The 24,972-nt window shown below is 56.1% G+C and overlaps 5 protein-coding genes across 5 annotated transcripts; 2 read left to right on the forward strand and 3 right to left on the reverse strand.

The window, feature by feature from the left end:
* Window positions 1-92: 92 nt before the first annotated feature.
* Window positions 93-2,355, forward strand: mrpL11 (mitochondrial ribosomal protein L11). The gene is made up of 3 exons (XM_002945661.1): window positions 93-467; window positions 1,166-1,298; window positions 1,521-2,355. The coding sequence occupies exons 1-3, from the start codon at window positions 330-332 to the stop codon at window positions 1,730-1,732; spliced, it is 483 nt and encodes a 160-aa protein (XP_002945707.1). The 5' UTR covers window positions 93-329; the 3' UTR covers window positions 1,733-2,355.
* A 1,032-nt stretch (window positions 2,356-3,387) lies between these two features.
* On the reverse strand, window positions 3,388-11,676 carry VOLCADRAFT_115653 (uncharacterized protein; the record flags this gene model as incomplete). The annotated part of the gene is made up of 12 exons (XM_002946021.1): window positions 3,388-3,492; window positions 4,040-4,143; window positions 4,433-4,493; window positions 4,746-4,856; window positions 5,201-5,532; window positions 5,855-5,970; window positions 6,648-6,764; window positions 7,253-7,416; window positions 7,811-7,937; window positions 8,243-8,313; window positions 10,902-11,011; window positions 11,670-11,676. Coding segments are annotated over 12 exons (1,425 nt in total), but the record flags the coding sequence as incomplete, so codon positions are not given.
* A 3,661-nt stretch (window positions 11,677-15,337) lies between these two features.
* On the reverse strand, window positions 15,338-18,060 carry rabL2A (rab-related GTPase). Its single transcript, XM_002946022.1, has 5 exons — window positions 17,905-18,060; window positions 17,784-17,824; window positions 17,636-17,697; window positions 17,441-17,553; window positions 15,338-16,493 (listed from the first exon to the last, which is right to left on the reverse strand). Exons 1-5 carry the CDS (start codon window positions 17,912-17,914, stop codon window positions 16,030-16,032), a joined length of 690 nt encoding a protein of 229 aa, XP_002946068.1. The 5' UTR covers window positions 17,915-18,060; the 3' UTR covers window positions 15,338-16,029.
* A 585-nt stretch (window positions 18,061-18,645) lies between these two features.
* Window positions 18,646-19,440, forward strand: mot25 (uncharacterized protein; the record flags this gene model as incomplete). The annotated part of the gene is made up of 1 exon (XM_002945662.1): window positions 18,646-19,440. One exon carries the CDS (start codon window positions 18,646-18,648, stop codon window positions 19,075-19,077), a length of 432 nt encoding a protein of 143 aa, XP_002945708.1. The 3' UTR covers window positions 19,078-19,440.
* Window positions 19,441-21,338: 1,898 nt separating this feature from the next.
* Window positions 21,339-24,239, reverse strand: VOLCADRAFT_120169 (uncharacterized protein; the record flags this gene model as incomplete). The annotated part of the gene is made up of 5 exons (XM_002946023.1): window positions 21,339-22,337; window positions 22,463-22,644; window positions 23,057-23,153; window positions 23,395-23,590; window positions 24,000-24,239. The coding sequence occupies 5 exons, from the start codon at window positions 24,237-24,239 to the stop codon at window positions 21,553-21,555; spliced, it is 1,500 nt and encodes a 499-aa protein (XP_002946069.1). The 3' UTR covers window positions 21,339-21,552.
* Window positions 24,240-24,972: the final 733 nt, after the last annotated feature.

Raw genomic sequence — 24,972 nt, forward strand, 5'->3', positions numbered from 1 at the left:
CGTAGTGGCGCCGAAACCACTGAAGTACGGTCGCCGATGGTTGACAGAGCTCTCACGATGATGATTGATACACTGTCCTCCAAACGGTGCTGTCTCTGGGACTTATATATAATCGTTCCGGAGTCTCCAAGGTATCCTGGCAATCCTGGCAATCCTGGCAACCCAACGTGCTGAAAACTCCAAGTAATACGTTTGGTCCTATCCCTCCAATCCTCAAACGAATGCTCAAACAATCTCGCTTGATATGTATGTGATCATTTTTTATCACTAAGCATAGCCTCGCGTACTACGATACCTCTGTTTGCCATTGCAAATACCGAAAGCAACACATGGCAGCTAAGTCTGGAGGACCTCGGACCCTTACAAACACTATTAAGCTCCTCATTAACGCGGGGGCAGCTAAACCGGCACCACCCGTGGGTCCCGCCCTGGGCCAGGCTGGCCTTAACATTATGGCGTTCTGCAAGGTGAGCGCGGGCTTTGCTTGTATTCGTGTTTTCCTGGACCCAAACCCATGCACCACATGGCCATTTATGCCCACTAACGGCACTGCTGTGCATGGAGCCCCGCGCCTGCGTGCCCTTCCCGGAGTGCCACGGCCATGCGTGTATCCATACTGCAAGCAGCACATGTCATGCGATGATGTGAGCCGAATTCGCCCCTATCACAGGAGGTTATTGGGCAAACCGGTCCTGGCAGCAGCATCTCGTCTGCCGGAAGGCCAATGAGGCTCCTTGGCACAACTGGGATTGTGCAGCATCATGTCAGGCACAGCCACGGCTTTGGCTGCCGTGCTGGCCACGCGCATTCCCCCTTCCTTGGGTTCGGACCGCCCATTCCCTTCGAGTCGGTGATTCCCTAATTTTGGTTTACCTTACTCCCGTTCGGGAACAACGCCGACGTTCCTGTCCAAAGCACACGACAGCATATGGCACGACTCACACCCTTGGTAGAGCCACCAGCGCGCGGCCTCCATGGCCCTTGTCGCAACGAGGCTCTTGCCATGCATGACGTTTCATGCACGCACATATGCATGCAATGGCGCACGCAATTCTTACAGAATCCGTACACATATCTCTCACACGTATTCACGCAATCCGTGTACGTACACACACACACACACACACGTGCACGCACCACGCGCACGGCTTCCACGGCCCGACAGGAGTTCAACGCCAAGACGGCGGGCTTCAAGGACGGCACGTTGCTCCGTGTAAAGATGCGAGTGTACTCGGACAAGACGTACGAGTGGGATCTCAGGATGCCCCCCAGCACCTGGCTCATCAAGAAGGCAGCGGGTGGGTGTCAGCGGAAAGGCGATGGCTAGCTGGGTGGGTACGGGTTCCGTGTAAAGAGAGCTGGGAGCGCATCACAGACCCCATATACAGATGGTGCTGACTGGCATGCGTATAGGTGTTTCACCATCTAGAATCGTACCGTCTTATGAGATACCTGTCACGCTCTCCCCGTTCGCGCCTTCCTCAACCCCTTCCTCTCGCCGCTTCCCTACCTCCCGCTAGGCCTGGCACGCGCCTCAGGCACCCCGGGTCACGAGGTGGTGGGCATCATCTCGCTGAAGCACCTGTACGAGATTGGCCGTGTGAAGCAGCGCGACATGCCCAACGTACCACTGCAGTCAATCATCACCTCGCTGATGCACACCTGTCGAAGCATGGGCGTGCGGGTAGTGGCACGGCCGGAGGACTCCCAAGGGCCGCCTCCAGAGAGCTGAACGAGACTGATGCTTAGGGTCTAGCCCTCGAGTCGTCTATTCTGCCATAAGCTGGCTTGGCCTGGCTTGAGCAAGTTTGATGTGGTGAACCAGTTTGGCCTGAGCTGGTGTGCTATATGTGGCACATCCTGTCTGGCATGCCAGATGCCAGGAAGGAGTTGTATAACTCCTAAGGGGCTTAGGGTTTTACCCGGTCTCGACTATCTGGGAACAATGCGGCACAGCACGAGTCACAACGGAGTCTCAACGGGTCACAACGGCGCAAGTCTGGGCTGATAATGCGGTGTTTCCTTTTCTCCGTGGCTTTTAGGCGTTGAAGTATTGCCCTTGGGCCTTCGGCTCGTATGGGTAGTTTTACAGGTATGGGGTCACGCACCCCCCAACCATGTGAGACACACACACACACACACAACGGAGTCCACTGGACCCAAAAGCTGGCTGGCAGGCTGAGCAACCATAGGAGGGCCTAGGTTTTCAGGCGTGCCTTACCTCATTTCGGGACGTGGGACTGGCTGTCTTTTTTAAGCGCGCTTGCTTCTATGTGTGCGCGTTATATAGCCGCTGCAAACCCCGCTCTCAAACACTGAGCGAGGTTGAGGTCTGCTGTAACGAACCCGTGCGTTCTGTTCAGATGTACATCTGCTGTTGGGTGGAGTGGCCACCCGTGCACACCAGGGGAGCTACCTCTGCACAGTTCCCTCGGGCGGCTTTGGGCCGCCAAAGTCCGCTTGCACCCGTGCCTGCGCCCCCGCATAATTTTCACACGTGGCTAGCGGAGCCCCCGCACATATTGCCCATGTGGCGTCACGGACTCGACAAAATTCGATTCGTCAGAAGATGTATGCGGCCACAGCACTTGGGGGGTTCACTTTGCAGGGCCTGGCGAGTACCGCGCGAGCCCCCAAGCTCGTGAGCTGGAAGGCCTCACCAGGCGGTGGGCGGTGTGATGGGAGCGAACGGAGTGGAGAGGTTGAGCGTATAGAGTAGGCAGAATCGCAAAAGAGGCAGAGAGAAATGGGCCTCCTGGAGGGGATTGCAAACACGCCTCCCGTGCACCTTTTTTGCGTACTGTGGTTCCGGCACCTTAATTGGTTTGCAGTAGTGCTTTCACGCGGTGCCGGTGCCGCTGATGCTGAAGCTAATTGCGCATCCCAAACAGACGGACGTACAGACATACAGAGAAAGGCCTTCCACGACCGCCTTGTCAATGTCTGCAGACACACCGGGAGCCTTGATCTAAGTGACCACATAGATTCTGACCATCACACGTCGCTTTGCGCATTGACACGTGGAGGATCTCATGGTCAATCACGTAGCCAATAGTCGTCATCAGCATCGATATAATCCGCCGCTGGCACCTGCATGCTCGGTGGCAGAAGCTGTGAGCTTGAGCCAGCCTGGCCTCGGGCTTCAGCACCGTTGCCGGTACTGCAGATAATATTAGCGGCTCCATGTAAAGGCAAAGGTTGCGGCGGATGTGCGGTCGTTGCCCTTGCAACTGCAGCCGCAGCAGGTAGTCTTACTGCTGCCTCCGCTTGACCTGCTCGCCCAATGGGCAATGGAGGCACGGCGCCGTGGACGCTCGCGGGTGTTGCCCCGTCCGTTGTGGACGGCGCGCCCTCTGGAGCCCTCGGTGTGACGGCTTGACGGCTTACTGAAGGGCGCGCGTCTTCGGCGGTGGCGACGGTGGTGGACAGCTCGGCAGCCGACGATGACGGGACGTTGCGGCTGGCGCTGTCTCTGATCTTGTAACTTGCGACCTTGAAAAACGCAAGGGGTAAGAGTAGAGGTACAGCAGGTAACACGAGATGTGGTAAGGAGCAGGCGGGACGGCGGGAGTCATGGATGAAGGAAAAAGACTGCTGGATGAAGAGGCAGGCATAGGCCGTGGGCAACCGCCAAACGAAAGGACTGGCGTTGCTAGGAGACCCCCGCACGAGAGTGAGCCGTCGCTGATGCTGATGCCGACCGTCAATGCCGACCACGGGTTTTTGAGCCTTGGCGTCAGGATCGACCATCTCTCCGAGAAGGCCTAGGTACTACGAGGTTCCTAGCAGGTCCCGGCTTTCTACCAGGAGCGCAGGCTGGTTAGTTGGTTTGGTTCAGCTGGGCCGTCAACTTTGGTGTAGCAACAGTAACCAAAAACGTACAGTGACCGGGAAAAGAGCTGCAGGCTTATGCGCAGTGAAAACGCAGCTGAGGAGGGAAAGGGAAGAGCCTGTTTTTTCCCTCCAAGAATACATCCTGAAGGGTGGACCCACTCCCCCCTAAATCCAGTGGGAACGCTCTCCCAGCCCGCACACATACCTGCACCTCCACGCCGCTGAGTACCAGTCGGTTCTTGGACTGGGGCCTGAGCTTCAAGTAGCGGTACGTCGAGGCATTGCCGGATAGCACTGTGGCAGAAGCGCCTGCGAACACACACACACACACACATATATATACATATATACACACACACGTACATGCATGTAGGTACGTATGACGTGCGTGCACGCACGGGATATGTGCGAAGCTCGTGGGGCATCGCTTGTCGTTGCAGGTGGAGTGGACAATCTTTATTGTATACATAGGGCCTAGTTTACTAGACCCTATATACAATAAAGAACCTGGAAACAGTTTAGCCGGCTGCCGACGGATTCGTGAGGTACCGTAATCCCCCAGCTCACATACCGCTGCCACGGTGTGGCCTTTGTGTACCTGGACACTGCCGGTATAAGAAGCCGTCCAGACTCCGCCAAGCGGCGGCAAGGAAGGCCTCCTGTTCAGGTGAAATGGTGACGGCCGCGTTTTCAGATCTCCCGCCGCCACTGCCTGGTCGATACAACCCGCGTCGCCCGGCGGCTGACGGCACATCGTACGGCGGCGCCCCGAACGGCACTGCTGCTCCACTGCCATGATCACCATAGCCAAGAGCATCACCTCCATCGGCTCCCACAACATCCATTTCCGAAACCTCTTTGAAGTCATCGCCACCGTCAAGCCGGCCACCCCACGGGGGGTTGCAGACTACCAGATGGGGTGTGGCTGCCGGTACGACAGTTCCGCAATCGCCGTGGGTGAGCTCCAACATGTTGTATACGCCGGCCTTTTTCGCCTGCCGTACAGCGAGGCTCAGGGCGCCCTGCGCCGTACATGCACGACATGACACGCTCTTATCACGCTCTTTAGAAGCTTCTACTTTTAGTTTCACCACTGCTGCCGTGATTGGCTCTTCACCACATCTTCCGTTCTCGGCCGTGTTGCGGCCCCAACATCACTCCACACTGCAGCTGAGACCCCCGAAACGGCTATTTAGTAACACTAAGAAGTCAATGACCTTCCGAAGTTGACAACGAAATCCCTTGTTCGTCCTAGTAACTCCAGTATATTGAACTCCTGACATCAGACGTCCATAACACTTTTCCCATTCACTTCACGCAAGCACACTCTCCCAACCCAGACGACACAACCCCCACCCCGGCCTACCTCGTGTACATCCACCCCAAGCAGGCGACCCCTCCAGGGAGGTCGAACTCGATCCCGGGCCGTCTCCACCGCCTCACTCCACACTCTCGAGTCGTAGTCGCCCCAGCGCTGGAAAGGCCACGCTGCAGGCGCCAATGCCGCGTGCCGCCGGCCGACACCCCGGCCAGGACCACCGCCTCCAAGGCCGACTCCAACCGCAGCTGCTGATGGCGTTGGCGGCGCATCATCCAGCAGCAGCGACCGCATGAACCCCGGTGCTATGTCCCGGGCCATGAGAGCTGCCTCTATCAGGATGGTTCCGGAGCCGCACATCGGGTCAGCCAAGATGAGGCCTGGTGGTGTGGTGGTGTGGTGGAGGGAAAGAATGAAAACATCTTGGAAATGCAATACATACTGCATAACTACGTTATAAAAATACGCACGAGACAGAAATTGGGATGAGGGCCGAATGGAAGGTGGGTAAGGTCGGAGGGCCATATAATGAGGATAACGGCTGAAGTGACAGCTGGGGAGGAAGAACCAGGAGGAAGAAACTTAAAAACAGAAAATCAACCAGAAATCAACCGAAAAATTATCCATTCGAGATATTTGAAATTTAATCTGGAATTTCCTTAGGGTTCTCTTCCCCACTCGCGATGTCGCCCCACATCGCACCTTCCCCGTTCCCCCCCGCATCATCCACTGCCTCCTTCCAGCCACTCAACGTCAGCACACCCGCCGCAGCCGCCTCGTTGAGGGCCGCTCGGTGCATCACGTCCCGATAGCCTCGTCTAAAAACACGGGAGGAAGGAACGACAGTGGTCTCATTATGAGAAGCGCGTTGGGCATCAAATGCAATAAGCCCCAAAAGGCCAACATCGCGGCGTGCGGAGAAGAAAATGCGGAGAGGAAAAACGCAAGCAAACCCAGGCACTTCTAGAATGCGAACATGTGTCAAAAGAAAAAACATTGCAGAGTTGATCATCATCATAATGAGCTTGTTGAAGAGTATATCCACAGGTGCAGGGCGGTGGTGTGGGAAAGCGTGGAGAGGTGACACAGTGTCTTCGGGCCGCTCTTGCAAGGCGACCGCCTAAAACCCCCCGAAAGGAAAGGGGAAGGGAAGAACGCTTCTTCGCTGCGCTGGCAGAACGAGAACCGGTTGCGACAGCTGCAAAAACTGTGAAGCTCAGCCAACACGCCAACAGCGCACATGCACACCAAGCCAGCGCGTCTACCATCGACTACCAGAACCTTTTCGGTCCCTTCCTACGACAGACCTACGACAGTGTGGCGGATCCAGATCTCGTGTTTGATTCCTGCCTAGATAGAACGTGAGTTCACGTCGGTCTCTTTTTTCGATTACTTGTGTGACTCACGGCTTATCTCGCTCCAGGCCCCTACAGTCTAATCCGTCCTACGTTCCACCGTCCCGCACCCCACAATTCCCCCACCTTATGCACCCCACCTGTGCAATGACGTGCCGCTCATGTCACGAAACACACGCACGTGGTCTCGGTAGCATGACACGTACACGGGCACATCCGCCACTTGACCTCTGGCAGGCGGCAGGGGCTTCTCACGTCTGAGGCCATGCGGGCGGGAGGGGCCGGAAAGGAAGAAAAAAGATTGAAGGGGAAAGAATGATGAAAGAAAGGGGGGGAAGAGTCCATTAAAGCACTCGGGCGGGGCGGGGGGGGCGGGGAGGGAAGGAAGAGGGGACAAGGACAAGACGAGTGAGGGGGAGAAGGGAGCCCCGAAGGAAGGTCGGAAGAGAGGAGATACAAATCCACTAGGAGCGATGAAAACAAGCGGAGATCCAGCTATACAACAACCGTTTGTCTGTCAGTCCGTCAATCCATCCAGGCATATCGGTCCATTCACCCGTACGACGTGGCCACTAAACTGGAAACATAAATCGCCGTTTTTGTTGTGTTCCTTCTCCCCGTCCTTTTTTCCTTTCTCTACCTATCAGGTTGGTTACATTCCGGCTCGCAGCGCGCAAGGGTACAGCGTCGACACTGGCGTACTTAATGGTAGCGCTTAATGGTATCATGCCCCCGTACACCGTACCCGTAGCGCCGGATGTTGTCGCAAACAGCGTCCTTGACACGTGACCAAACCAAGCGAGTGGAAAAGATGTCGGTGCAGCTCCAGAGCCGCGGCTCCACACTGAAGGTGCAACCCGGGGGTACGATCTCGTGCCACGGCGCCGCGTCGTACACCATGTCATACAACTGCAATCCAAAGGGATGCAAATATGAACACTTCTGCTTTCCTTACTTCGGTCCCAAAAACAACACCGTAATATTCGTTTTTTCGATAAAATAGCCCCTTTCCACCAGCCAACCATCCTCATTACATGTATTACGTTGCCGTATCGTGCCGTATCCTAACTAACCAATCCTGCCAGCTCAAACCTAGACCGTTTTACCACCTGGGAACAACTCCGCCGGTCTCACTCCGACTGCATCCCCGCTCCCGCCCCCCGTCACTCCGAGTAGCCGCCGGGTTGGTTCCCACGGGCGCCCTTTGGCAGCTGCACCACCAAGAACCCAAGACCTCCCCTGGAGTCCGGACCCCGGACACCCCGCCGGGACCCGCCCAAAGCCAGCCGCCGACAAACCTCACCGCCTGGCCGCCACGCACACCGCCCCGTGGGTCGGTCCCCAGCTGCCCCTCCGCCAACAGCACCAGCACTCGGATGGCACTGCGGAGCCACAAGTTGGCCGCGTAGCCGTCCGACACCCGGCGACCTCTGCGCGGTTGGTGCAATGGGTGCACATGTACCGGTTTACAGACGTACATACAGTCGCATGCTTCTCACCGCCGGCAAGGAGAGGGAGAAGGAAAGGAGAAGGAGGAAGAGGGAGAAGGGGATAGCCCCTGGCAGTGGAAGCTCAACACCCAGTAGGCTATGTTGTGACTTGGCTTTCTACCAGACGGGTTCGAAGAAGCTGCTCCGGGGGCCTTGCTGAGAGGTTGGTATCTACCTACGTACGCGCACCCTGGAGAGACATACATACATACATACGTACATACGTACACACAGAGTCAACCCACCTGAACTCCACTCCCGCCTTGGACGGCACCACGTCCCGGTACCCCAGCTCCACCAGCTCGCGAGCCACCACCTGTCGCCGCAAGCCGGGTTACAGGAAGCCGGGTTTCCAAGTCTAACAATATCACCTAACGATGTTCAAGAGGTAGGGTTCGAGGTGGGGGTAGGGTTCGAGGTGGGGGTAGGGTTCGAGGTGGGGGTAGGGTTCGAGGTAGGGGTAGGGTTCGAGGTAGGGGTAGGGTTCGAGGTAGGGGTAGGGTCCGTACGGGCTTCCCCTGGCGGGAAAAGCTCTGAGGCCATGGGTTCGGAATGGGCTGGGCTGGCTGGAAGCATGGCGAGGGGCCCGGGTGCCTTTACTCCTCAGGTATTCGAGAGGAATCCGAACCGCCCCTTTCGCCACGGCTCGTGTCCATGCCGACCTCGTCCCTGCGCGTGCGGGTGCTAGTGCTGCCGTACCGGTGCCGTAATGGTGCCAGTGCTGGGTGGTGCTGCTGTTGCGGCGGCGGCAACAGGAGGCCCGTTTGGTGCGTCCTTCTCCTTCGCCCTCTCCCCAGCCATCTCTGGCTTTCTATTCTACTTGCAACAGAGCAAAAGTGACTACTGCCAAGAAGGTTATGTACGAAGAGGGCCAACTTGTACAGCGGGGGACGTGAGAGGAGAGGGGAAAGGAAACTGGATGGGAATGGTGGGTGCTGGGAGGGATGGGGGAGGAAGGAGTTACCGGTACGCGGGCCAACCGCGCGAACTTGCCTGCTCTAGGCCAGGATGACACGTGGCAAAGAACGTCATCCCGCCAGCGTGCGGGTTATGGCTGGCCGTGGGAGCGGCTGGGAGAGCTCCGGGACCGGCGGCACCGCGGGAGTACCCGGCATGGTGTGTGGCCGATGTGTGGGTGAAGATGCGGGAGGCGCGGAGAAGTGGAAAGTAGCTGGGCTGGGAGGGCCAGGAGGGGGGGTTTGGGAAGCTGACCCTGTTTCGTTGTCGCCAGAGGGAAAGCCGCCGATTGGGGTGAAGAAGATGTCGCTCTAGAGCAGATGCTGCAGAAGGGCTCAAACTATCTCGCGCGGCTGCTGTGAGGAGCGGGCCGCGCGGTGCGGCCGATGGCGCGACGGCGATGACCTTTAGGGGGTGTGACCATGGGTGATAGGCTTGTTGCGTCAGGCAGCAGCTCCCGTTTTGGTTCGTGAGGCAAAACGCGGTAGTGGGGCTGAGGTGACGCCGGGTTGTGAGCCTCGGGTGGCGAGCTGCCACACACATTGGCCAGCCGGTCGAGAACCTGTAAGTCCCCAGTCGTTCAACACGGTCGTGACTCCTGAGTTTTCCTAAACTATAAGTTATCTTTTGATTTGTGCGTCCTGATTGGGCCAATGAAGCCTTAGGCACCGTGCGCCTTAAAAAGGCGGCTAAACATAGAGCCCATGCAGCGGTAGGAAATCCTCCCCGTAAACATGTATAATCTTCAAAATTCTCTTAGGCCAGACGGCTTTCTTGCGTCGTGCACACCTAAAACAATTGATGCGCACCCATTCAGTGTCAGCTATGCCTTTACGGGTTACCTGATAAGAGGCAAAATGATTGAAAACGCAGCCTCATTGAAAACCTCAACCTTGTTAACGGGATGCTTAGAACCTGGATTTGGGCGTTTCCTATTTCGGGGAATACCGGTCAACCAGTGCCAACCGGAGATGCTGAAGGACGGTAATTCACGCCCTCAGAAAAATACGCTTGTCAAGTATCAGTGAAATACAGCTGAAGGTGCTCGGATCAATTGGCTGACGTCTTATTTAGTAATTGCGATGGGCTAGAGACGGGCTGACCCGGCGACTGCAGCAGCAGCATGCCGTGCAATAAAGCGTCCACAGGTTGCCAAGGCATAGATGAGAACATAATGTACGTTACTTTGGGGATATTTCTGCGCGCATTAATGGCATTATCATTACTCCTATGTGTGCCGTGGCAGTTACTGAAAGGAGCTTGCCTAAATTTTGGCGTTAGGCCTTAGCACAGACTTGCAATATTGTGGATAAGAATTAGTGATGGAGAACGCATTACTAACTTGGGCATGGCTAATAGTTGCCCACCTTCTGAAGTTCGTTCAGGTCCGGTACTTACCGTGATGGATCGTATGCTAGAATGGAAACGTTCTACCCCCGAAATGACACGTAATACCTGTGACTTTACAATATTATAAGTTTGTGTCCATTACACAGAACCTGAGGGCGGCATGGACGTTCTACTAATGGAAAATCCCACTCAGTTTCCGTTCAAAGTAATCCTTGCATTTAGCTCACACTAGACAGTAAAGCTGAAAATTTGCCGTTAGATATTTGGCTACCTCCCTCAGGTGCTTAGGGAGCACATACGCCCGGCACGTTCCCGTCGGATTGCCTGTGGAACTACCTGGTACGCCTGTGCCCCTCATGCTTCCGAATAATACATAATTAATAATGCATTTTTGGCATGTTGGCCTTTATCCTTCCGTGTTGGAGCCTAACGCTGTCCGACGGCAAAGTGGGAACAGATGCTACGCAAAGCTTGCAGTAACTCGTATACGCCAAACCTCTAAAACTTTGTGTGACTTCGATTTGGGAATTTCCTGGCAGGTGGAACCTTGTTGAGCTGCGGAGAGCTTAGGCACTACTAGCAATCGCACTAGTTTACCTGCTGAGCGCAGACTTCCGTTATGCGCTGGATGCTGAAAATATCGGTCAGCCCGACCATGTCAATGCGCCTGACAGCGCTTCTGCTGGTGGCCATCTTTGCCTTCTCGCCTGAAGCCGTATGGGGCGCCCGGCGACTTTTTGCAGCAGACTTTGCCACGGAAATTGAGGAGGCAACTGGTCGATGTCGTAACCACTCAGAACCTTGTCATGACGGCTCCGAAGCACTCCTTGGCGATCCAGACATCTTAGACCTCCTCGACATGGTTCAGGAAAGGGAGCCTGGTGAGCTGGTTCACACGAACTGTCATCGTTTTCCCCCCTTGAAAGTGACTTTCAAGTAGACTTACCAGGAAAGGAAACTTTCAAAGCGATTGTTGAGGCCTGTTCCGGCCGACTGCTCGCATCCCATAGTCCTATAGGAAACAACTTGCTGTTCACCAACGAGTCCCGTGCAAGCCCGTTGTGCTTCAGTTCCACGCTCTCCCCCCTCGCCCACCCTCCCGCCACCTTTTTTCCGTTCCCAACGCACCGCCGCTCTGCCGTTTTCTGAAAACACCGTCAAATCCAGTAAAATCCAGCCATAGTGCTGTGCACGTTTTGTTTGCACGCATACTGAATGCAACTGTTCACCTTATAACGCGCGCTTCCCGCGCGCCAACGACCGACCGGCTGCCATACAGACCCCATGCGGCGCCGTACGCTCGCGAATCCATCCATCCATCTGGTCGCGCGCCAGGCTGTTAAATTCTCACCCCTGCTTCCTCACCTTTCATACCTTTGTGCGTATTGTCCTGGTCTCCTCACCGCGGATGCGCTTCCTGGCCCAAACTCCGCCCGCCCTGCCATGCCATGCCTCGCCCTACTGCATGACGCACTGGGCTTTGCACCTCGAAGTTCTCTCCGGTCCGTACGGCGGCTACGGCGGCTATGGCGGCTACGGTTGCTACGGTTGCTACGGTTGCTACGGTCATCATCATGGCGGGTACGGCGATACATCCAGGGAATCTGACGCGGACTTCGAGGATCTGATCTTCGTGGGGGCTGCCCTGGAGTTATTGGACGAGCACACGAGTGTGAGCGACCGCGTGCGTGAAGCAGAGGAGGAAGCGCAACGACTCCTAGAGCAGGACGAAGGACGCCTAGAGGAGGCTAATCTCTCGTAACACACACCTTTTGATTGGGGATCAGTTATCAGGGGATGTACGGCGGGCCAGGGCAATAACGGTCAGGAGCCCTCAAGGGATCTCCGCGCATCTGAGTTTGGCTTGGTGGGGAGCAAGCCTTTTGGATGGCTGGGCCTGATTTTGCACCCAGTTAGTTGTCTTAGTTTATTACAGTTATCGCAGGCCCGGGTGGGGCCCCTAGGAGGCTTTTGCCAGCGCACGGATTTGTTCCTTTCCTAGGCCTAGCCCGTGAGCGACTGATGCACAGCCATGATGTGGCGGGAGCGAGTGCGCGATTGTTTGGTTGCGTGGGGCAGAAAACCTGCTAGTGGCAATGACGTAGGCTGCAGGTGCATAGTGTTGTGCGATTCTAAGGTGCTGGCCATGGGTCACCAGCGAGCTTGCTGGCAAGTTCCTGTCCTTCCTTATCTAGATACTTGCACGGTGATGTAGTCATTGCTACATTCTTTAGTCGGGGGCTTGCGTCGGCGTAGTGCGCTCGTTCCTAACCTCTAGCACTGCGACCTGTCTGCCTGATCCGATTTGCACGGTTTGCCACGGGTGTGGTGGCATCATGATGAGGTTTCGGTAGCGTGCTCTGGTGGGGGCGCACTCTGGCGGTACTCTGCTGCGTATGCCTGTGGAGCCTGACAAGGGAGAGTAGGAAAATAGGAAATTATGATGGCTTTGGGGAGATGGGAAAGGAAGGAAGGGGAGAGAGGGACGGAGAAGAGGAGCCCCGAACCGGGGATCATGATTGTCGGTCGGAAAAGGTGGCGCCATAAGAAGCACGGCAAGCCCGAATCCTAGATGGATTTCAAAGCTGTCAAAGCTGTGGGCGAGCCAATAGTTTTGGGAATTGCAGGAGTTTCAGCATGCTGCATATCCACAGCTTCGCTTGGGACAGTTTCAGGTAGCCACGAGTTTGCAGTTCCGTCCGAACCCTCCGTTCGACGGAAGGTTTAGGGTTAAAAGAGCCCTTAGTAGCAATCGATGTGGGAAATCTCCACGTATTTTTTATGGGTGATACAAAGTCATGCGGCCGGCCCAGGTTTCAGGTACACCTAGGAGTTCTGATTTGCACGTGCTGCCTGTCGAAGACACAGAAGGCTCACCTTCTTTGGAGTCAGGCAACGCACGGTCGTCGATCGCACGCACGTCATCCCTTCGCCATATGGGCGCCTGAAGGCTTTGATGAATGGGTGGTTGCTCAGGTTGGAATGTTGAACGTTGTGAATAAACTTGGCGTCTTGCACAACACTGCTGAGCCGCGGGTCGTGGGAGCCAACAGGTCATATCCTACTGACCCGCGAGCGACTAAATGGCAGCCTGATGCTGCATGGCTGTCGTGCTGAACGTATGGGAAGCATTAACGAAGAGGACTGTGTGGTCATTTATACACCAAGTCATGGACCTCATAGGACTAATTTTTTCCTTCACGCTGCTAACGGAAGCATGATGTTCACATCAAGTGGGTTGAACGCCTCGCGTGTGGTTGTGGTGCATCATTGTGTGTCAACGGTACTCCGCTTCCAAGGTGCATTATTACCGCTTGTTTACGTCTTAGGGTGAAACCGGCGGGTGCGCACGGAAAGTTAGTGTTGGGCGTTGGCGACATGGGGGCCCTCGTAGGTGCGTGTGCACTCTGCATGAATGCTTTTCCAACGTCAGCTATCGCCGTACGTGCAGCACGAGAACAGGCGCAGCTGGCGTCGTGCTGGTACGCACGTCACGTGGCTCGGCATGCGCATGTACGGCAAATGCTGTATGATGGTCTCCCGGACACGGGCATTTGCGTTCCATTTCACCGAAAACCTCATTCCGTGTGTATGCACGGTGCTCTGTTGTGGGATCCGCTATCGTACAAGTCCTGTAGGACCGTCGTAGTCGTATGCATCATCACCGTGCTGCGTTAGGTTGCTGACATGGCCAGGAGCTTTATACGATCATACGTCTGGCATTTTAGGAGTTGAGAACAATGTTGCCGCAGGTATGCACGCTGAGCCACTTTTTTCTGTCACGCTGCTGTGTTTTCCACGTCTGTGCAACAGTTCCGGTACGACGCACCGTTCTGGTACGACGTAGCTAGCCACGTGGATACAGTATTCTTGACAAAGCTGTAGATCGACGAGTTTATTTATGTGGGATGGTAGAACTGAGAAGTAAGTCCTGTTGTGCAAGGTCTGTTTGTGAGTATTGCTACTTTGGGGGTAGAAAATTTCGGATTCGCTTGTGCTCACGTACGATTGTAGTACGGCGAGAGGACATGGTAATTCGCGTCTGGTGCTTGTAATATCTCCCCATTACACTGCTGTAAGACGGCGCAGATTTGTGTTGCAGTGAGCAGATGAGAAAGATACTGCTGTCTTAGAAACAGCCTCCTTTTGTAAAGCGCAGCGCAAATGGCAACGCTTAAACACGGCGCAGAGCTGCCGGTCTGCCGGTTGCAAAGAGAGTGGACCCAAAGAGAGTGGATGTTCCAGTATTGGCGTGCACCGCGTCTCCAAGAGCCAACAGCGCTCAGATAAGGCCCGTACATGGCCACGGCCGAATCATCGCCAGCAACCATCATCCCCTCTCTGCAAATTGCGGTAACCGTCGCATTATTATGGCCACGACAGCCAGGCGCGGCCAGGCTAATCCGACCCTGGGCCTATACACGCCTTCAGCTGAGCGCTGAAGGCGCTTGCTTTTGGCCTTTAAGCAATCCCGAACCACTGTCATGGCTGCAGCAGCAGCCCGGCATCCGTCTCACTCGCGACCAGCAAAGCGCCGGGACCCCCGTTGGGTCCTATAACTGCTGTTACCATTCCCTGATATATGCGTGTCGGTCATTTCCAACAAAGAGTACAATGACCGGTGGGTGAAGGAGCCCTGGGAGCAGTGCGCTCCAAGGACAGCTGCCCTACCGCCTGGGGGAACATGAGCTTGACATGTGTTCTCATGCTTTTCCCATGCCTTTGATGCGGCGCCTGATAGCTGTTGAAATGGCCCCATGCTTAGGGTCCACGACTTAGGTTGTGGGACATAGCCCCAGGGCCAAACTAGGGATCCCTGGCCTACAGCGAAAACTGCGCAAGGCGTGTAGGTAGGTACCGGAACATATGACGGGAAGTTGAGGGCTGAGAAGGTAGCAACAGCGACGGCCGGCGTTGCGAGGATGGTACCGATATTCCCCAAGACCGCCGGTCCACCTATGCCAGCGATTGTGAAATGTGCGGCATGTGGAGTGGAATGGTTGGTAAGGTTAGGCGAGGCCGGACCCGTGGGTCGGAGTGACCAACTTTTTCCTTCACCCTGGCCCCAGTTGAGTTGGCAAGCAACACTCGTCCGCACACTCCCCACACACACATCCCTCAGTTGCACACTCGCTTCCTTTGCTGCCCTCTACTGCACCCCGCCTCGATAAGACAGACACGTGCACGTGCATACTTGGCCCTTCCCCCTTGCTGTCGCAAATCGTGCGCTGCACAAATAACGCCAGAAAGGAGAAGTGGATAGAACTGAACGCCAGCACGCCACGCGGCACATTAAATGGGTGCATGCACCCGTACACCATACATTGTAATGTAAACACGAGGACTTTAAGTCAGCATATCTGTACGGAACCGCACGCTTCAGAGCGTTTGCTAGACGATAGGATATCACCGCGAGGTTAAGGTAAACCTCGGGCTTGGATGCGCACCGCAAAGTTTGCCGTGTTTCATCGCCTGAATCCTTCCTGCCAGATGCCGTCCCCGCAAAAAGCTTTCTCAGACCATACGCCCTAAAAATCTCTTACAGGTTTCGTACCGGCTCGCCTGAAGAGGGTCCGGCTCTTGCTCATTCTCTTTTTCAGACATCGCTCTGCCGTAGCCCCTCCGCCCGCCACTATCAGCCGCCAACCCATGTCGCGCCTTTCTTCTTTCTTCTCACACCAAGCCATGCATCTACTGCGATAAGCTTGCTGGTCGCCACGCCGCGCTAGTTCCCCCCCTCGTCCTTTTCCTTGCCCTCTTCCAGCGCCTTCACCGCATCCTCCAGCTGCTTGCGCGTGTCCATCGAAATTTCCCCGAGCAAATCCAAAACTTCCTGGTAGAAGTCATCCTTAGGGGCAGCCTTCCAGCGCATTCCGGCCATGATGGCCATGTTGAAAATCTTGACGACATTAGTGCCGTCGGATGCAGACACGAAGAAAAATGGCAGCTTGCGTTTGGCAGCAAAATTGAAGCTCTTGGAGGTGACCTTGTAATCGATGTCGATCTTGTTGGCGACAACGACTGTCGGAATGCCCTTGCAATGCTCTTGTAGTTCGTCGTACCACTTTTCCAGGTTCTTGTACGTCACCTTGCGTGTGACATCAAACACCATGATGCAGGCATGCGCACGGTAGTAGTAGGAGGAATGCATGCTGTTGAAACGCTCCTGGCCAGCCGTATCCCAGATATCTGCAGGTGCAGGTTCATGGTAAAGGAACAACGCCGACGAGCAGGGAGCAGGGCGAAATGAGGATGAGGTCACTGACGGACGTTTCGGTCCCCGGCAAACCGGATATACACATGGAAATACTCATGTTCTCGTGTAGAAGTACACATGTGCACGCCGGATTACGATTGAAAACTTCGCCTGCAGCTGGCCAAGTCACCAGATGAGTAAGGACGAGTAGTACACAACACCATCTGCTGAGGGCAGGCGCCAGCACGTCTCCATCATCCCAGCTAACAACTGATTGCGGGGGCACGAGCCCTCGCTCTCGGTGGTGTTTGGGCACCAGTACCCCTGGACCACGTCACTGCGCCGGCAGCTGGTGCAAAAAAACCATAAAGTAAGAGATTCCTCTCGCCCACTAACAGCGTGCAAACGTCCATGGGGCTCCGGCTCCATGGAGTCCATATGGCGCGTGGGTAGGGAAAAAGATCCTTTGGTGAAGACCCTTGTTGCCGTGTAATGACTTTTGTTCGCGACTGTGACCATGAAGCATCTCGTAGATGCAGCGGTGGTGATCGAGATCCCTCTGGCATTGCCGGGAGAAAGGATGAGGTGAGGAGCGAACCCTCGCCTCGGACCAGTCCCGATGCTCCTGTGCTGCTGTATGGCATGGCTACAGCTGCCGCTCTCGTCTTCACGACTCTGTGCACCGATCGTTGGGCTATTTGCACACGCGGTCGATCCCACTGGCGACTGCCGTTGTAATGGCATTTTGGACAAATCGGTGTGGCGCCTTAAGCCCTTTCCCGGGCACGCCGTAGATTTGTACCCCCCCATTGCGTTTGGATCATTCGTGTATGCTTCGACTGTTTTTTGCTGTTAGCTGTGCGCGCTGGTCAGGATACGCCGTAAGGGGCTCTACCCCCGGATGCTGCGACCTGGGGCCCTTGTTTGTGAATGAGCTTACCGACGGGAACCACCTTGTCATCCTGGGTCTTGAAGTTGTATCTGTAAAGGGTTAGTGCGTATGTGGAGAGCTGGTGTGGCTTGTAGTTGTCCAGCAGGAAACGCTCCACGAGTCTGCGGACAGCGAAAGGTATCGCGTGTGGGCTGTCCGCACCATCCGGCGCTGCCCGACCCAGGACAGCAAACGCCGACCCACTTTGATTTTCCAACTGCAGAGTCACCGAGGAGGATAATCTTCACGGCATCGGACCCGGTAAGCTGCATCGAGAGGCGGACGGTCGTGAGCTGGCAAGGCAAAGACACCGAAACTTCCGAGGATTCGACAGCAAGGAGCTCGAGCCTACCAACGTGAGTTCCTCGCCCTGAGGCCCTGAAGTGCTTGCCCCTGTACACAGAGACACGCGTGGCTCAGTATGAGAGCCAAACGAACTACCAACCAAGGGACACGGGCAGCAACCAACGCACCGTCTGTCATACTGATAGCCCAAGATTACTCTTGATGTTAATAAGTTAAGAAAGCTTGAGAAACCTAAACTCATATATCAGAAAGTCTAAATCGTTTCGACAAAAATTTGCAGCGCCTTGAACTACGTATGCACTCTGTATTATCAGCTACTGGATGCTTATTTACGTGCTATGGGATTGCCCTCTCCAGGTACCTTTACGCGCTGTTTGGAAGAATGTACGGCGGTACTGCTTTTCTGTCAACACCGTATTCGGGCTCAACTCGCCGCCTTGCTTCCGGGACGCACATAGAACGTTGGTAGCATATTACCTTGGATATGGACCGATTCCTTTAATTCAGCTGGGTAGCTTATGAATGTCGCACAATTTCAGTTAACTAACTCGTTACTGCTGCAGCAATTAAAGCGAGTAGGCTGGTAGAACGTTTACACACTATACGGGTACCTTATTAGCTTTTTTATCATGAGTCTAAGCGTCGATGAATTATTGAAGGAGTTCGATGACCTGCCTGGAGGGTCGAGAGGTGTGGGTGGAGGCGTGCGTGGTCCACCTCCTACTCAACCTCCACCCAGGGCATCTACGGCCGGACTTCAATTGCCACAGACTACACGGTCGTTGACGCCAGCGGCAACTAGCCAGCCAGTTGTGGCTGTGGGGAGCCGCAGTGTCTCGAATAGCAAAAAAGATGACTTGGAGGCTTTGCTCAGTGACCTCGACTTTGGAGGGACACCTTACAACAGCATGAACGGACGGAACAACCCCAGAGCGGTAGCTGCGGCTGAGGCAGCAGTGCAAAAGCTTGCAGGCCCGTCCCGGAAGTCATCGGTGATAGGCTCAAAGCAGAAGTGCACTGGAGTCTTCATCGGTGGCACAAGTTTCGTGCGAGGCAGGATGGGTGCGGTTGGGTCCTTGACATGCTGCGACGCGCTGCGCTGCACAAAGTGCGACTTCCGCGTCGAACAGTTTCACAATCGCGACTGGAGTGACGACGTTGACTACCTTTTCTTCCGGAACAATTTCCCGACCGAGGCGAAGCTTGCCGCAAAAATGCGTGCAAGGCCAGGGTCAGTCGCGTACTGCTGCCAGTGCTCCTGGATGAGCACGGTTGAAGAAAGTAAATTGGACTTCTCCAGCGATGTTCGTTGGGTATGCGCCGGGCACCTTACGGAGTAGCGGTCCAACTAAGCGGCATGTTGGCACCACGAGCTGTGTACTTGAGCCCGATGGAGAGCCATGGATATGCAGGACGCGGAACTGCTGGGGATATTTACTACAACATGGCTTTTTCATCGTTGTGTTCAGCGGTGCTAGCCAACGGGTTCCAATTTCCCGCTTAATGTCCCAGGTTTGTGGTACCTGCTAGCAAGCCCGGAACCCCTGGACTTGGTTTAGTTGCAAGCCTGTCCTCGGGTAGGGGAATTCGAAGCGGCATACCTGAATCTCAGCCTGGGATTCCGGATAGAGTGGATAAAGGAGCTGTCGTGATTTAAGGCAGCAAACTGCCGCACGTGGTCCGTGTCCGCGTTTTGTCTCTGTCGCAGCGGAGTGGAGCGAAATAATCTTCTTATCGCTGGTCGTTGTGGGGTACTACTCTGCTGCATGGAAGCAAGCAGCAGCCTGGACGATGGAGCTGGAGAGGGGCTCTAAGAACTCCTACTTGCCTCTTTCCGCCTCTGCAACTAGGGCCGCGCGGTCGGGTATTGGACGTGGGAGGCACATCATGTAAGGTGTGCAGTCGGCGGCGGCATGCATGTACATTTCGATGCCTGCTGGGCACGTCGCGTGGAGGACTCGCCGTGCAAGCCGTGTCGCCAACGGGGAGCATGTGTGTAGGCTGCGTGCCTGTGTGCCGCAGGCAACTTGGACCCTGTGTGGGCCTTTTCACAACGTATTTCATATTGCTCGCCACCAGACGCGTGCGAATTTGGACTCACATGCCGTGACTTGCTGCTTGTTGGCAGCTTGGCGTGTCCCTGCGTGCCCAAAGCCGCGCATACTGTAGACTCGCAGGACTGAACTGATAATGCATTCTTGCCAGAGGATTGAGTCGTTACGGAGTAGGATGCCCTTATGCATGGTTGTATGTCTTACACACGTGACGTGACCCTATTTGGACGATTCTGAATAGAACTAAGAACCAGCAGCCGATGGCTAGCTACAAGCAGGGAAGCTGGGAGCACAGAAGAAAGCTCTAGACGGCTGTAGCCTCGGAAGGCAGGAGCGAAGTATGCACCAGTATTTTCATTGCTGTGAACCTGAAGAGCTCATCGAAGGCGCCGCCTACAGGAACGAAAAGCAAGCTGGTGCGCCAGCAACTCGACCAACGTTGTACGGACAGAGGAACGGACATGCATGGTGATTGTAGGGGAGGGGTGCAGCACTGGAGCTGTATAAGTAGAACTGTAGATGATGCTGTAGATATGCATTGGGGCTCTCTGGCGCAATTCATGTCCTTCCGACTGGCTTGCAGTTTGGCCACGGTGATGTTGTTAAGGTGTGCAAGCACTATTTGAATGTTATTGCCATGAGGAGGGGGTGTGGCTGGGCTTTAGGGTCAGGTCGTGCCTTGCTTTGCATGCTTGGTAATGGGCCTCCCTGGCATAGCGCTGGGGCTTAGAGCCGGGGTCTGACGCTTGTTGGCGATAGCGGTTGCCAGATCGTTATTTTGTGGTTGGAAGGCGAATGGGGGCCTAGCCTCGCGGTGGACCCGCACGTGCAGTTGCATGATTGCATGGGATGGCTGCAAGCGGGCAGCAAACTGTATCGTACCGCACAGTACAGGGTCACCCGACAGTTCCATTGGAGTCTTATGCACGTGGCTACAGCCATGGATGACCAATGCGATTGCGAAAAGCATCTCCCTTGGCGCCACCGCGGGAGCAAGCACCACATGTGTGTGCCTTTCTAACCTTGGACGACACATGGTGCTGCGCAGTGTCTATGTTTGAAGCATTGAGCAGGCGGTAAGAAGCGTTTCTGGGGCTAAGCGGGGCAGGTTGCCGTAGTTGAGGACGGGGCCGGCAACGCCCCTTCCTTGTAGTAATTGGCGTAGTGGGATGCCCAAACTGCGTGTGATGTCCAAACTACGCGGGCTAACGTAACGCCTCAAACACTCGCGAACGAGGAGGAAAACGTTGCTTTTGCGGTGCACGGGGTGGGGTAGCTATCGGTTGCTATGGCAAAACCCTGCTAAACCGGGTGGGAATTCGGAAACTACGGTTTTGCCTATAAGCTTTGTAGATGATGCGAGTGCGCCGTGGCTCCTTTGCCTCTCCTTTGCCTCAATCGGCTCTTGCCAGGTTAGGAACCTGTTCGCTCTCTGCTTCCGATTCTGGCCATGCATGGCACTCCTGAAAGATATCAGATAAGGGTATAGGCCACATCAACTCCAAGACACCGCCAAGGAGGCACCAAGAGGGGCATACCTGAGGTGTGAAGTGCGAGGACGAATAAACATTATGTTAGTTAACGGGCCCGAAACCCCAAGTGTGACAGTGGGCCGGTGTAACCCGTGTCCAGATCCCATCAGAGACGCACATGTGCCTAATCGTGCTGGCTTTGCTCTCTACAATTACTTGCTGCCAATCATACAATGGCCCCTGCAGCGCCGCGTCGATTAGTATGGACATCAAAAGACAGGCAGGATGATCACAAGGCGCCCGCAGTCGCCGATCCCACCGGTCCATTCGTCCGCTCCATCAGCTGCACGCTCATACGATCCAAATCCACCAGGAAATTAAAATCGCCGCGCCAGAGAAACCCTATGGTTCCGTTGTCGTACACCCAGAGCCGCCCGTCGATCCATGCCGGGTTTCTAAAGTTGGTTCCCGCCACCCGGCCTTCTCCCCGATACACGGCTACGACACGCGAGGCCTGCTTCTTGTCACGCCATGATGGACAGGGCAGCAGCGGCAACCCCAACGCCGTCGCCGCCACCGCCATGTGCTCCGACAGTCCCTGCGGCCCAAGGTAATCCCATGGGTCGACGGGGTCGGCAGCCGCTGCCTCTGCCGCCACCGCAGCAAGCTGATCCTCGATTGGCGCGTTTACATCCTGCACGCCTCCGGCCTCCGGCACTACCGCCTGCACCGCCGCCGCCACGCCAGGCATTGCCCACACCGGCAACGCCAGCACGCCTTGCACCGGCCGCTGCAGCCGCTGCTCTTGTTCCGCAACCGCGTCGGCCGCGGCCGCGGCCACCGCCGCCGCCAGTGCTGCGGCTCGGTTGGCGCTGAACAGCGGCCGGTTGGTAATAAGCTCCACCTCAGATAGTGGCCAGGGCTGCGGCAGAGGCTCGGGATGCGCGCGGAAGGTGATCTCCCCGGCGGGTACATTGGGATCACCCGTGATTTTGGTGGCCACAATCCTGGCCTCGCCGCCGCGGCCGTCGTACCCCACGGAGATGATCTCCATGCCGTGCGGGCCGTACACGCCTGCCCAGCAACAACAGCGGCGGCAAGAAGGGGGACGACGCGGTGTGCGCTATGAACCCTAAGTTCCTGACAGCTAACACCCTCCCCCTTATTTTGCACCCACCATCACATTCCCAAATCCTCACCTGTCCAAAGGCCCGAGACGGGCCGCTGCCGCGACGGTGCAGGCACCTGCAGGCGCACCAGGTGCTTCAGAATAGTCGCCTGACGGGCAGCACCACCGCTGCAGCCGCCGCCACCCCCGTAAGGCCCCGCAGATCCGGCGCCGCCGCCGCCGCCGCGGCTGCGGCTTTTACGGCTGCTGGACCTGTCGCCCGGTATGAATCCGTGCCAGTCCGTTCACCAGTCGTTCCCGGTGTTGGCGATGGGACGATGTCAAGCATTCGGGGATCAAGGCTTCCGGGTTAGCATTCGGTTTTGTTGGTTAGTAGTCGGTTAGTGTCATGTGGGGCGGATCAGAGAGCAATCCCGGCGCCTGTGCGTCCGAGTGTTGGCCTGTGGTTGCGCCGCCTCTTCCCCTTGGCTTCCATTCCAACACACACACACACACACGCACACACACACACACGCTCACCACATACGCGCACAAACGCCGTGACTTAGCTCATTACATGTTATATGCAAATACATAAATTACATTAACAGCATTTCATCAGCCGGCCTTGCAGCTCGATTGCGGACATACAAACATACATACATCCGGTCCCTCAGGCCCCCACCTGCTCCCGGCGATGTGGGCTGCCATGAAGCGGAGCACCTCGTAGCCGAACGAACGGGGGGGACTCGCACCCAGCAGCTCTCCGTCACCGCATCCGCCTGAGAGCAGCAGGGCGGCGGGGCCGTACAAAGCACCAACAACATAGCACGAGAAGCAGGAGAAAGGCCAGTGGGCCGTGATATTGCAGACATCGCAACTTCTACAGGAGAACCCACACGCACGCGTACACATGTGCGTCACCAGCAAGTGCCAAACCCCAAGTCCACACTCCACCCGCCCGCCCGCCCGCCCATCCACCCGAGCCCCTCCGCTACAAAACACCCAGGCAGGCGGACCCACCGGTGGCAACCGCTGCAGCTGCCAGGGCGGCAGCAGACGGGCGGCTGGGCCCACCACCGCCGCCTCCAGGACCAGCTCCAGAACCAGAACCACCAGCACCGTCTCCACCACCTGCTGCATTTCCCGTTCCCCCGGCCGCTGCGGCGCCCCTGCGGACGTCCCTCTTCCAGGGCTCGTCCTTCAATATGGCGAAGGACTGGGGGGAAGGGGTGAGGAAAGGAGTGTGTGAGGAGCAAAGGCCGTGTGGCGAAATCAATTACTCGTGCAAGTTCAAAAAAACACATCCTGCCAAAGTCCCATCAGCACCAACAGGGGCCCCGCCGTAGAGAGAGAGAGAGAGAGAGAAGAGGGGGGACTGGGCGTGAGGGGAGCGAAGGGTACGTGCGACAAGTGACACGACCCGCGTGGACCACAGAGAGGTTCAGAAACCTAGCTTCTGGACCCGGGCGCAACACACCTACCCACCTACCTACCTACCTACCTATTCAGGCTCCTCCTAACCGCCTAGCGGGGGAGTGGGAATACAGAAGTATGCAGGACCCTTCCACACTACATTAAGGAAGTCACTGCTGCTACCCACGACGCAACTCCATTCTAAGACATACCTTATCCACGAGCTTGAGCGATAGGCCAGGGAATGCAGGACCCACACGCGCCGTCAACTCCTCCACCACTGCCGGCTCCCCAGCCTCCACATCCGCCTCCACCTCCCCGGCGACCCGCTCATCGCCGCCCCTCGCGGCCCGCAGCGCCACCACCTCCACGTGCGGCTCACCGTGCGGGGCCCAGCCTACTCGGTACAGGGAGCCTCGGGGCGCGTCACCAGCGCCCTTCCACAGGCCCATAAGCGGCTGCAGGCGCCGAAGTGTTGCGAACACTGACCTGAAGCCCAAAGCGTACAATTAATAAAAAGACAAAAGTAATCAGTGCTTCCCTGGGTGGAGGAGAGGGGGAGTTCAAGGACAGACGTCCATGGCGGAAAAGAGGGCACAGCGAGGGAGGAAAGTGGGGAGAAAGACTGGATGCAGACACGCGGGGTGGGTGCGCGAGCTTGTGGACGTGTCTGCCTGCCCGCACATACCGGTATGTGGTGGGTGGACGCTCCTCGTCATCGTCATCATCGTCAGCAGCCTTTGTTATCCAAGGATATTGGCGATAAGAAGGTTTGTGATAACTGGGGATACTGGGGATGGTGCATAGCCAGCGGTCAGGGTTTGTGAGGCATGACCAGGTAGAAGTGCAAAGCGGCTGCCAAACGCGTGCGTCGTCCGCACAGACAGCTGCTAGTCGCTTGCACGTGAGGGCAGCAGCAGCTATTTCTCGCGGCTTTAGCCGGAGCAAAATCCGCGCGGCTAGGTCATCGCTAAGGTCCAGTAAAGTGGTGGTGGGCGTTGACGTGGACCATGCCCCATCGGGTTGAATGTTGTTCATTGTGTTCAAAAATGATTAATAGAAAACATACAGTGTTAGGATCTGCCAAAATGCACATCATGGCTTTGGACGCAGAACTCCGTACCGGTACCGTTTTGTTTCACCTGTTGACCTCTCATCGTCAACGTTTCGGATAATAACTGATAC

The sequence above is a fragment of the Volvox carteri genome (assembly GCF_000143455.1).
Source record: "Volvox carteri f. nagariensis unplaced genomic scaffold VOLCAscaffold_1, whole genome shotgun sequence".
Lineage (NCBI taxonomy): Eukaryota > Viridiplantae > Chlorophyta > Chlorophyceae > Chlamydomonadales > Volvocaceae > Volvox > Volvox carteri.

What these genes read in the sequence shown, in the direction of transcription:
- rabL2A (XM_002946022.1), bottom strand. An exon ending in AGGGCGAGGAACTCACGTTG is followed by an intron (nt 17,698 to 17,783) that starts GTAGGCTCGAGC and finishes CTCTCGATGCAG; the next exon opens with CTTACCGGGTCCGATGCCGT. An exon ending in TCTGCAGTTGGAAAATCAAA is followed by an intron (nt 17,554 to 17,635) that starts GTGGGTCGGCGT and finishes CGCTGTCCGCAG; the next exon opens with ACTCGTGGAGCGTTTCCTGC.
- mrpL11 (XM_002945661.1), top strand. Translation starts at nt 330, where the DNA reads ATGGCAGCTAAGTCTGGAGGACCTCGGACCCTTACAAACACTATTAAG. An exon ending in ACATTATGGCGTTCTGCAAG is followed by an intron (nt 468 to 1,165) that starts GTGAGCGCGGGC and finishes ACGGCCCGACAG; the next exon opens with GAGTTCAACGCCAAGACGGC. An exon ending in GCTCATCAAGAAGGCAGCGG is followed by an intron (nt 1,299 to 1,520) that starts GTGGGTGTCAGC and finishes ACCTCCCGCTAG; the next exon opens with GCCTGGCACGCGCCTCAGGC.